We start from the raw sequence: 12,164 nt of genomic DNA, 5'->3' as shown, positions 1-12,164 counted from the left end.
ACGTTATTCCCTTTATCCTGTACCTCTACGCCGTGGATGGCTCGATTGCAATCACGTATTGTCTTTCTGCTGACTGGTTAGCACGCAACAATAACTTTTCACTCTACCTTGGTACACGTGACAATAAACTAAACTAAACTAAAGGTGACTTTGACCACTTCCCTCCACAGTTGCCCATCTTTGCGGTTTTCCTGTACAGCGGACAGATTGATTGAAATTATTAAATCAACAACTACATTATTTCACTATAATGTTGCCAGCAGAATGTGGTGATAAAAAAGCTGAACTGTAGTCCATTCTCAACTTAGAATTCTGCATCCTATAGGGACCCAGCATGGAAGTCCATTGTGGTAGCAGAATAGTAACTCGCGCTCTCCATTGCAATAATCCTTACAGCATTACATAGCCCGTGACTTATCCATTACAGATATGTTTCTATTAAGAAAATAAGTTCTGAGAACATGCATCACACTCCAAAAGGGTAAAAAAAAAAGAAACAAAGGCAATTAATTCTTGTAGTGGCTGATTACTCATTATTAGCTGATGAAATTAAACTTTGCAGAGTAGCCCGAAGCAGAAATGTTATGGCAATTAGTATTCCAGGCCTTGAAGGGCACAGTTTAATCTTAAAATTATGTAATAGTTTCTTCTTCAGTCATGAATAAAGCAAAATATCTAACTGACTGTGACCAATACCAACTGAGCTCTGTAAATTGGTAGATAATTTTCACATAATGGCGACGGCCCATCATCATTTGCAGCCATTGGCAACAAAGCCATAGGTTGGACTGCTCCCTGCGCTGAGGGTCAACATTTGCTGAATGCACAATGAATCCGCCGATACCGATCATCACGCCGATGGCTTAGACAGGCAGCTAAGGGACTAAGAGTGTAGCGCAGAATGATGCGGCAGCTTTTTTGATGTTCCCACCAAAGTGTGGGAACTCAGGAACGTCACACTTTGTGTAAGAAAGCAAGGAACACAGAACAAAGAGGATGAAACCACCGGGGATCTCGACCCCTGTACCAAACGTTCAGGCCTCGTTTCAATTTCTGTGCTCGTTCCCCATGGTTTGAATTCCCTGATCAGGGAGTCCTACGGCATGGAAACACTCAGCCCCACCTCAAGAACATAGGAAAATAGGAGCAGGCAGCCATCCTGTCATTCCTGCCTGCCAGGCCAATGTAGCATCTGATCATGGCAGATTTACGCTGGCCTCAGTTCTTCTGTGCCATTTCGTCAATCCCCCAAATTCCTTGATCAATCAAATATTTATCCACCTCCAGTTTAAATAATTCCATTGATGCAGCTTCTGCCAGGACAAAGTATTCCTATCCTCTCGGCCTGAGGTGTAAATGGAGTCAATGGAAGGGTCAATGGTCACTGTATTGCCACATGTACCAGGTACAATGAAATACATTTTTTACATACAGATCAACAAGACTATCCCCTACACAACAGCCCACCAAATCCAGGCCAGAGATGCCATTTGCCGCATTTTACAGTCCTAGCTGCTGCTGTCTTCTCCTCCATTCCTGTCATCCCGCGAACCGTCTCCCCTTCTCCGTGCCTGGCCCTCTCCACCCCTCGTTCCTCAGGGCGCCTCCCGCGGCCGACCTCAAGGGCGTGGAAGGTAAGAGCCCCGGTTCCTCTCACCGGGCCCTTTGTCCAGCGTCCCCCACCTTCTCCTCTCCGATCCACAGGCTGAGCTCTTGACCAGCTCGGCAAGCGGGTTGGGGTTAATAGCTAATGGAGTTTAATTTAGATAAGAGTGAGGTGTTGCATTCTGTAAAGCCAAACCAGGGCTGGACCTTTACAGAAAATATCACGGCTCTGGGGAGTGTTATGGAACAGAGGGATCGAGGAGCATAGGGACATAGTTTGTCTGAAGGTGTAGTCACAGGTAGATAGGGTGGTACATTGGTTTTCATCAGTCAGGGTTTGGAGTTTCAATGTTGAGACATTATGTCACAGTTGTACAAGATGTCGGTGTGGCCACATCTGGAGAACTGTGTGTGTCACTCTGCTATAGGAAGGATGTCATTAAGCTGGAGAGAGTGCAGTGAAGATTTATCAGGATGTTGGCAGGACTTGAGAGGCTGAGCTGCAAGGAGGGGTTTGGTGGGTCTGGATTGTATTCCTTGGAGCACAGGAGGCTGAGGGCTGATCTTCTAGAGGTGTAGAGAATCACGAGGGAACTAGATTGGGTGAATGCACAGAGACTTTTGCCCTTGTTCAGGAATTTAAAAAAACAGTGGATAGAGATTTAAGGTGGGAAGGGAAAAGTTTAATAGGAACCTGAGCGGCAACATTTTCACTCGGAGGGTGGTGAGTATCTCGAACAAGCTGCCAGACGAGGTCGTTGAGGTAGGTACTGTAATCACATTTAAAAGACACTTGGACAGGTTCATGGATAGGAAAGGTTTAGAGGGATATGGGCCAAATCCGGGCAAATGGGACGAGCTTAGATGTGACATCTTGGTCGGCCTGTTGCTGTGCTGTAGGACTCGATGACTTTTCAGTGCAAAGGAATGACAATTCAATGGATCAAGTGTATTCTATTCTGTACTAACAGTTTAAAGAGGAAGAATGCACATATGCATGAATTCAAAAACACAGCATTGCTGAAAAATTATTTTCTGATGAGCATCCAATCATTTGAGAAACTTGCTATGATCACACAGCGTGTGTGTACATTACTCTTTAAAACAATTTTAGTTAATATAACGACAACATTATCAAATTTACCTGAAACTAAGTTGACTTCCTCGCCGTGTGTTCAAGTGTGCCAGTTTCAGACCTGGGAACAACAGCGTTACACTTTGCCTGTGTTGATTAAACTTGGAATTGTAATTGTTATGAATTCCAGTGCAAAAGGATGGCAGAGTTGATTCGAGATTGATGCTCAGAGTGTCCAAAGGTACGTGAATTTTTAAGTTATAAGGAAATTGTCAAATGCAGGGATAGAGTCTGAAGAAGGGTCTCGACCCGAAAATGTCACCCATTCCTTCTCTCCAGAAATGCTGCCTGTCCCGCTGACTTACTCCAGCATTTTGTGTCTACCTTCGATATAAGATGTGAACTTGACACTTTACTAATAACTTAAAATACACGTACCACTCTGAACATCAATTCATAATCTGGCAATGAAAGAAGATATTTGTGTTCTTATTACTTCAGGAAAAAAAAATCTTTTTGGTATTATTAACATTTAAATGCTATTAGTTCTGATAATTATTTTGTAACATTTGAAGGAAAAGACATTTTATTGGAAGGAAAAATACATTTGAAAAGTAAAAATTGTGTTTCATTACACTAGGTTCTGTATTTTCTCTTATAACTATTTCTTATTTGGTTTTAATTATAGTGATGCACAGCCCTCAAGGGTTGGTCAGAGGAACAAGAAGGCTAAATACTGAACTGATTATAAAATGTGAGCACTTTAGAGGGGAACTATTTAACCCACGTTCCCGGTGACTTCCTCCCACACTCACCTTTCATCTAATTTTCTTCCCCTTTTTGTTCACCTCTCCCATCGGTCCTCCTGCCTGGGGTCCCATCTGCCCATCATCACTTCCCCACCCGATTCCACCTCTTCCCTCGCAGTCTCTATCCCTCTCTCCACTCCTTCGTGTGGTTCCATCTGCCCGGCATCCCCCATCTGGTTCCACCTTTCACCTACCAACCTCTGGTCCTACGTATCTCCCCCCAGCCTCCATCCCGCTCACTCCCCCCATCTGGTTTCATTGGCGCATCATTCCCTTTGCATCTGGTCCCAGCTATGACTTACCAGCCTCTATCCCACCATCACCAGCCCCCCACCACCCCTCACGCATTATAAACTGACTCTCTTGTTTCTTCATCTCAGTCCTGATGCAGGGTCTCGACCCGAAACATCAAATTGCACCGTTTGCCTCCGCGGATGCTGATCGACCCATTGAGTTCTTCAAGTGTTCTGTTTGTTCTGCTTTGATGTTTCCAGACTCGGTATCTGCAATCTCTCTTGCCTCCATCTTAACCCAACGTATTGACCTTGTGGGGTTTTTTGCCTTCCTCCAGATACCTCTTCTGGGTCAGAAGATGAGGGATCAGGGCAAGGTGACTCGCAGGGAACCCCTTCCTCCAGCCAAGGCAGTCTGAACATGGAACACTGGATCAGTCGAGCGATCCATGGCTCCACAACATCATCCACCAACTCTTCCTCATCCACACAGAGTGGGGGAAGTGGGGCTGCTAACGCACTGGCTGATGTCATGGCACAAACACGCATCGGTGGGTACAATATCTGTGGATCTCCACAATTATTCCTCATTGTATCCCTTTTCTGCCACATATAAACCACAATCCTTTGCGTCCTGACTTTTCTAAATCTCAGGTAACCAGCAGTTTGCATGATCTTTTCATTTGCATGGTAAGCATATTTCAATCAGGGAAAGGTTTTTCAAATGTTATATGTTTCTATAAGATCCCCTCTCATCGTTCTAAACTCCAGTGAATATAAGCCCAGTCGATCCAATGTTGATGTTATCTCCAATGCACAAAGGCACACTGCCTATCCCTAATCAGTCCTTGCCTTTCTCAATGTAAATAAATTCTGTCTCTCAGAAACCCTTTCAGTACTTTTCCCACTGCTGACATAAAGCTCAGCAGTTCTTTGGCTTATCCATGTTACCCTTATATAAAGGCCACCACTATTCACCCTCTAATCCTCTGTATGTCACGTGACTAATAAGTGAATATTGATGAATATTTCAAGGTAACGAGGCTGCAGTTCAATTTTTGGATGCTGATTTTTTTATTTTGGAACATTCAAAAACACAAATACTCTGCTGCACGGAAGAATATAACGAAAGTGCAAAAATAAAAAAAAGTGATGCTAGAAATCGAAAATAAAAACTGCAAATGGTGGAAATACTCAGCCAGACAGGCTGCATCTGTGGGAAGAGACACAGAGTTACTGAATCCGGTCGGAGACCCTTCCTCACAACTGAAAATAAGTTGAAAGGAGCTGCAGGAAGTGGTGAACGGAAAGTGTGTAGGAAGGAACTGCTGATGCTGATTTAAACCGAAGATAGAAAATGCTGGAGTAACTCAGAGTGTCAGAAAGCATCTCTGGAGAAAAGGAATATGTGATGTTTCAGGTCGAGATGCTTCTTCGGTTGTGGTGGAAGGGAATTTCTCCGATAGAGTAAAAACTGGGGTGACCCTGGGGATAAGCTGTAGACAAGGTTACCAGGTAAAGGAAGCTGATAAAGAGGGAGAACATGGACAAATTATATAGAGAAAGAATGTGAAATGCAGAGTGGGAGCAGTAGCGGACTGGGTCTAAAAATATTGGTTGCCAGGTGGCAAAGGGGCCCACTTCATCAGGGGCCCACTTGATATAGGGGGCACACTTCATCAGGGGCCCACTTGCCATCGGGCAAGCTGACACCCTGGCCAGTCCACCACTGAGTGGGAGAACTTGGCCAGCAGGTCAGACAGGGCATGCCCTCCTCTCCCGGAGAAGGGAAAGAGAAAGAAAAAGAGAGAGAAAAAGTCCTGATACAAAGCAATCAAGTGAGTTGCAATTGTAGAATTGGAGGATTGAGTCCAGGAGCCAGCAATGTGCCCAGATGGAAGATAAGCAGATTGCAGCCTCCTGGATTCATTGTTGCATTCGACAATCTGTAGTAACTTGAGTTCTCTCTCATTCATCCGTGATATTGGCTTGGTTTGTTTGGCTTGGTTTGTTTATTTTCCTTCCTTCTCTGGAAGTGGAACACATGCTCAACCTGACCTGCCAACATGCCCTCCTGCACTGCATCTTACAACTCCTATATTCTTGTTCTTGCTCTTGCTGTTTGTGTTCTTGCTCACTTGATTGTTAACTCATTGAATTAATAACCTTATTTACATCTATCCCCCATCTTCCCTGTAGCTTCTTTTGTCTCTTTTCCAGTTCGAACGAAAGGTCTTCGACCTGAAATGTTCATTCTGTTTATCTTCACGCAGATGTGGCCAGGCCTGAGCTGATGAACATTGAGAGCATTTTTTCCTTTTACATTTTATTACAAATTTGAGTACTGTGATATATTTTGGAAATTGCACTGGGAATACAAAGGTGAAAACAATGTTTAAATTACCAGGGAGGTTTTGTAGATATCTATCATTTTCAAGCAAGTGGTGTTGCATAAATAGCTGGCGGGAATGGAAAAGGTAAATCTGAAGAAGACTTGCTGTGCTGCAAAATAATTTCAGGAACTATTTGATGCTGCTATGGAGGCTTTGTGGGGTATCTATACAAGAGCATAATAAGGTGCACCAATGACTTTCCTCATCAATAATATAGTGATTGTTATCCAGTGGCATAGCTTGATTTAGTTGACAACAATCTGCGAAACACCTTCGGACACTTTACCCCATTAAAAGGAAGTTGTTTCAGAAGGAAGTGCAGATGCTGGTTAAACCAAAGATAGACACTAAATGCTGGAGTAACTCAGCAGGACAAAATGCTGAAGTAACAAAATGTTGGAATAAGAAGTTTTCACCCATTCGTTCTCTCCGGAGATGCTGCATGTCCCGCTGAGTTAAAAGGAAATTGTTGCTGTTCCAAAATTTTGCATCTGGGGTGTAAGAAAATCAAATAACGACAAAGCAATTGTTCTCATGGAAAATGAAAACATTTGAATGGAATGAAAAAATTTGCAATTTTCTCATGAAAAACTGAGTTAAAAAAAACAAAAAACTGATGTATTTTTCAGAAGGGTTACATATTGGAGTGAGAATTAAATAATCTGAATATTCTGACAGAGAATGAAGTTTGATTTATAGTTAGTGCCTAATATATAATTATATTTTTGCAAATCTCTACCAAATGTAGATATTATTTGTTTGATGAAATTTGATTAGTTAAAATAGATCTCATTAACAGTTAAGTAAAAACCAGATCTGGCCCTTAAAGTGTGAACATAATTCCTTAGTACAACACCTTGTAATCCAATGAGTAAGATTAAAGGAGTCAGCCGCAGACAGCCAGCTATTTTGTTCTGCATACGATTGCAAAAATCGCTTGCAAAAGCCGTATTATGGATTCCTGTGCAAGGCCAGAAATGCATAATTTGAATACCCCAGTGCCAATTTGATCAATTGGGTTTAATATATTCCACACTGAAACAATTCCAACCAGTGAAATTGAGTGAAAAGGTCGTGGAGATGATCTGTTTGGTTATTGGCAAAAAAAAAAAGGCTGCAACTCCTTATTGCAGGAACATGAACAGATGGCAATAGTGCTGTGTTTTCCAGAGCATAACATTTCACTGTAAGATATGGATGCACTTGTTTGCTAGTTTAAATGAAAATTTTAACTTGTGTTTCTAAGCACTGTCATGCTATGTAAACACTGAATAGTGATGGATTTCTTGTTAAGTTGAAATTGTTCACTATGCCTTTAATAGTGTATATAATTGGCACTATTACAGTATCCACCTTAAAGTTTGCTTTACAATTGATTTTAAATACCAAGAACAGAACTTTATTTGCAAGTAATAGAGCACGTAGGGAGCTGGGGTTGAAAAAAATGTTTTTAAACTGATTCCCATCTTTAGAGAATTCACATTGTTTTTTCGAAGTTGATTTCATGAGTTTTGGTTGGTTTTATGACATATATCCGAATATAATCAGCCATGATCACAATGAATGGTGGTGCAGGCTCAAAGGGCCAAATTGCCCCCTCCTGCACCTACTTTCTATGTTTCTATAATATCATTGCTTCAGCACAGGGGACTCCGTATATCAATCCAGAACCCTATCATTTATTATCTTTCCAGTCTTATTCAATTACTTTTTGAAATTCTTGACTACGGCTATTTCCACTGCTCTTGGATTTGGGTTCCAGACTACATTCGGGGAAGGGAGAAATTCTTCACATTATGATTCCCCCCACTCTCACATCCGTGACCCTTACTTTTAATCAGCATTTCTTTGTCCTTATGTTATGAGAACATGTGAATCTCTTTTCCGTATTTAAACTGTCTGGACCCATTTTGATTTTTATATCAAACCACTCTCAAATCGTTTCCTTAAACAAGATATTGCCACCTTTTATTTTCTCAGCTACTAATGTAAAAAAAAAACAGACACACTTGAGAACAATGTTCACATTCATCTGGAGATAATGACATGGTTGGAGTGAGAATGAGCACATACATAATGTTTTGGAGATACTTTAGAGATACAGCACAGGAACAGGCCCTTTGGCCCACCGAGTCCATGCCAACCAGCGATCACACTGTACACTAACACAATCCTACAAACTGGGGACAATTTACAATGTTTTTAACCAAAGCCAATTAACTTACTAACCTGTACACCTTTGGAGTGTGGGAGGAAACCAGAACACCTGGAGTAACCCCACGCGGTTACAGGGAGAACGTACAATCTAAGTACAGACAGCACCTGTAGTCAGGATCAAACCCGGTTTCTAGCACTATAAGGCAACAATTCTGCTGCTGCGCCACTGTGTCACCCTGACAAGCAGAATTCTCAGTGAGTACCTCGAATTCTCGAATACCTCGAGCACCTCGAGTAGCTAGATGCAGAAAAAATGGCTCCAATGTTGGGCGAGTCCAGAACCAGGGGCCACAGTCTTAGAATAAAGGGGAGGTCATTTAAGACTGAGGTGAGAAAAAATCTTTTCACCCAGAGAGTTGTGAATTTATGGAATTCCCTGCCACAGAGGACAGTGGAGGCCAAATCACTGGATGGATTTAAGAGAGAGTTAGATAGAGCTCTCGGGGCTAGTGGTGTCAAGGGATATGGGGAGAAGGCAGGCACGGGTTATTGATAGGGGACGATCAGCCATGATCACAATGAATGGCGGTGCTGGCTTGAAGGGCCGAATGGCCTCCTCCTGCACCTATTTTCTATGTTTCTATGTGTCTATGCCCTGATGACAGATATATTGGGCTTTGAAAGATAACAGAGGGAGGATTGGTCAGGATCTGACCACAAATATTCAAACAACAAACAAAAGGAGAGTTGACAGTTCCGCCGTCTTATTCAGGAAAGGAGAGAGGATGATTTGTTTCACTCCTTCCCAGAAAGTTTAAAACTCTAAAGAGAAAGCATACAATGCTGGAAATATTCAGAATGCCATGGAGTGCATGTGCCACAGAGTTAATAGGTTGAATTGTATAGATGGTTAGCTGATGGGTCCACTGAAAATCTCCAGCTCACCACACTGATTGTGTCATTGCAGTCTGGACCTGAAGACTGGATTGTGGAAGACAGTGGAGGTCACATGCTCCAACCCTAGTAAACATCACTGAGTCTAGGGGATTTTGTAATTGACTGCGATATCCTTTTTTTGTCTCTCAGCCCTATAATGGTCATTGATGATGCAGCCCCATTCACTTACACTGAATATTCGTTAAATACTTTTCACCCACTTTAATAGTAATGTGCTTATTAACTAATTAACAACATTTTTTGTTTTTACATGTGGTTGTATTCTTTTTACGACACAAAGTGCTGAAGTAACTCAGCGGATCAGGCAGCATCCCTGGAGAACATGGATAGGTGACGTTTTGGGACGGGACCCTTCTTCAGACTGATTGAAAGACTGAAGAAGGGTCCCGACTTGAAGCGTCATCTATCCACGTTCTGCAGGGATGCTGCCTGACCCGCTGAGTTACTCCAGCACTTTGTGTCCTTTTGTGTAAACCAGTATCTGCAGTTCCTTTTTTCGGTATTTCTAAGTTTTTTTTTTTGCATTATTTTATTGTTTTTCAAATGTCCCTAAATTTCACTGATCTGCAGGGACATTTAGAAACAGTGAGAAGAGTCTTTAGTCAGCCCAAGATGATAGGGGGTCATCGTCATTGCCTTGACGAGGAGGGAGCATGTTTTGCACTTCCTGAGGCCTGGTTGCTATGGCAGCAAAGCCCCAAGTTCACTGGAGACCACAAGACTACATTAGGGATGGGGTGGCCGCAGTGGCATCACACAGTGGTGAACCAGGACGTGTCTCTGGCCCAATTTTGTTTAGTTTAGGGATACAGTGTGGATACATCCCTTTCAGCCCCTCAATCCCCCTGACCAACTATCACTTGTTCACACCAGTTCTACATTATCCCACTTTTCCATCCACTTCCAACACATTACGGGCAATTTTACAGAGGTCAACTAACCTGCAATCTCACACGTCTTTGGGATGATGGAGGAAAGCAGGGCGCCCAGAGGAATACCACTTGGTTGCAGGGAATACGTGCAAGCCTCAGACATACAGCATACATAGGCAGCACCTGAGGTCAGGATTGAACCCAGGTCCCTGGCACTGTGAGGCAGCAGAGCTCTACCTGCTGTGCCACTGTGCCACCCTATGATTCAGGTTAATGCCTTTACATCAAATCTAGGTGATTTCTGTTTTTGTTATATGCCAGACTATTTCAGATTTCTGGTATCTGCTGTTTTTAAAAAGAATTCCAGGTTGATTAATGTAATTTGCGAACAAATCCATCAAAATGGATTTACTAAGTATGTAGTGATATATTGATAAATCAGAGAGAGCTAACACATGTTCTATCTATCGCATGAGTAATAATTAATGTTCCAGTTGACTGTTTAAAGGGAATGTAACAGATGAAAGTGTGCAGATTTTTAAGATGGAGAAGTTAGAAGATCGTTAACATAAAACCTGTTGGAAGAACTCAGGGATATTTCTTGAGGAAACATAACAGGCTGAGGCCGTTTATAAAAGCATCAAGAGTAAATGATATTGCACCCCCCTTCTCTCTCGATCGCCACTCACCCAAGTCGTACCTGCTTCAAAGTCGTCTTGTTGAGTCTCAATGTCCGTAACTCGTTTTCACCTAAAATACAGCTAACAATGGCCCGTTTCCTTTATCATCATTACTTTTTTGCATATCTTTCATTCATTTGTTCTATATCTCTCTACATCACCATCTATATCTTTAATTTCCCTTTCCCCAAACTCTCAGTCTGAAGTAGGGTCACAACCCAAAGCGTCACCTATCTCTTTTGCCAAGAGATGCTGCCCGACCCGCGGAGTTACTCCAGCTTTTTGTGTCTATCTCTGGAATTCTTTCAATGGAAAATGGTGCTTCCATACACATCTCTCAGTTTTTAAGAAGTGCCTTGATGCCCACATCTCTCTTAATATCTCCTTATGTCAGTTGGTTTCACATTTTGATGGGTAATGGTGCTACGAAGCACCTTGGGATATTTCTCCATGTTAGGGGCATGTCGTTGCTTTGCCCAAATTGCAAGTGAGCTTGAAGTGACTTATAAGAGGCCAGCATCATGCTCCAGAATCACTTACCTGATTAAAACTCATTCACCTGCTAGTTTTTGATGTACGTAAATCAAGATGAAAGTGCAAATATGTAAACATATTTTCTGAGCAAGGTCATGCGAAACACTTCTAGTGAATGTAATTTTTCATTAGAGAGATGTGCCTGTCAAGTGCAGAATTAAAGCAAAGAGTTTTTAAAAGGATTGTATGTTTAAAATACACCAAACATAGCAATATTTCAAAGTGCTTATCTTTTGGTGACATTACTACTGTAAAGTGAGCTGCCAAGGCAGATTTTTCAGAGCAGAGAAAATGGGGTCAAAATATAGGGGTCAAAATATACTACACCTAAAGACTGGGCTAGATTAGTTGTCAAATGTTGGCATGGTGATGTGGTCATCAATCTGGTCAATGTTTAAGACCAAAAAGCAAGAAGAGAACCAAATAAATCTGAAGGTACACAAAAATGCTGGAGAAACTCAGCGGGTGCAGCAGCTTCGCTCCATAGATGCTGCTGCACCCACTGAGTTTCTCCAGAATTTTGTGTACCTTCGATTTTCCAGCATCTGCAGTTCCTTCTTGAACACAAATAAATCTGAACACTGATTTCCTCGCATACAAACCACTTGGAAGTAAATGTACAGAACACAAAACAGCTGGAGTAACTCAGCGGATCAGGCAGCATCTCTGGAGGATATGGATATGTTTCGGGTTGAAACTCTTCTTTAGACGTCGGAACTTGAAACTTTAGAGTCACAACTTGAAATAGTATCTGTCCATGCCCTCCAGAGACGCTACCTGACCCGTTGAATTACACCAGTACTTTGTGTTCTATGCAATGTTCCACTATCTGCCGTTCCTTGCGCCTCT

General features: G+C 42.2%; 1 protein-coding gene across 6 annotated transcripts in view; it reads left to right on the top strand.

The window, feature by feature from the left end:
• Nucleotides 1-12,164, top strand: part of dip2c (disco interacting protein 2 homolog C) — a 539,567-nt gene that overhangs the window by 338,588 nt on the left and 188,815 nt on the right. For 4 of the 6 annotated variants that reach the window (XM_033044735.1, XM_033044725.1, XM_033044709.1 and 1 more), the window contains 2 exons: nucleotides 3,369-3,434; nucleotides 4,061-4,273. In XM_033044735.1, the coding sequence (XP_032900626.1) occupies nucleotides 3,369-3,434; nucleotides 4,061-4,273 (279 nt within the window). The remainder of the gene's footprint in view (nucleotides 1-3,368; nucleotides 3,435-4,060; nucleotides 4,274-12,164) is intronic. The other 2 variants (XM_033044743.1, XM_033044718.1) reach the window with 1 other exon arrangement.

The sequence above is a fragment of the Amblyraja radiata genome, chromosome 2, assembly GCF_010909765.2.
Source record: "Amblyraja radiata isolate CabotCenter1 chromosome 2, sAmbRad1.1.pri, whole genome shotgun sequence".
Classification (NCBI taxonomy): domain Eukaryota; kingdom Metazoa; phylum Chordata; class Chondrichthyes; order Rajiformes; family Rajidae; genus Amblyraja; species Amblyraja radiata.
Note: the sequence above shows the minus strand (reverse complement) of the source record. Positions and strands in the feature narration are given on the sequence as shown.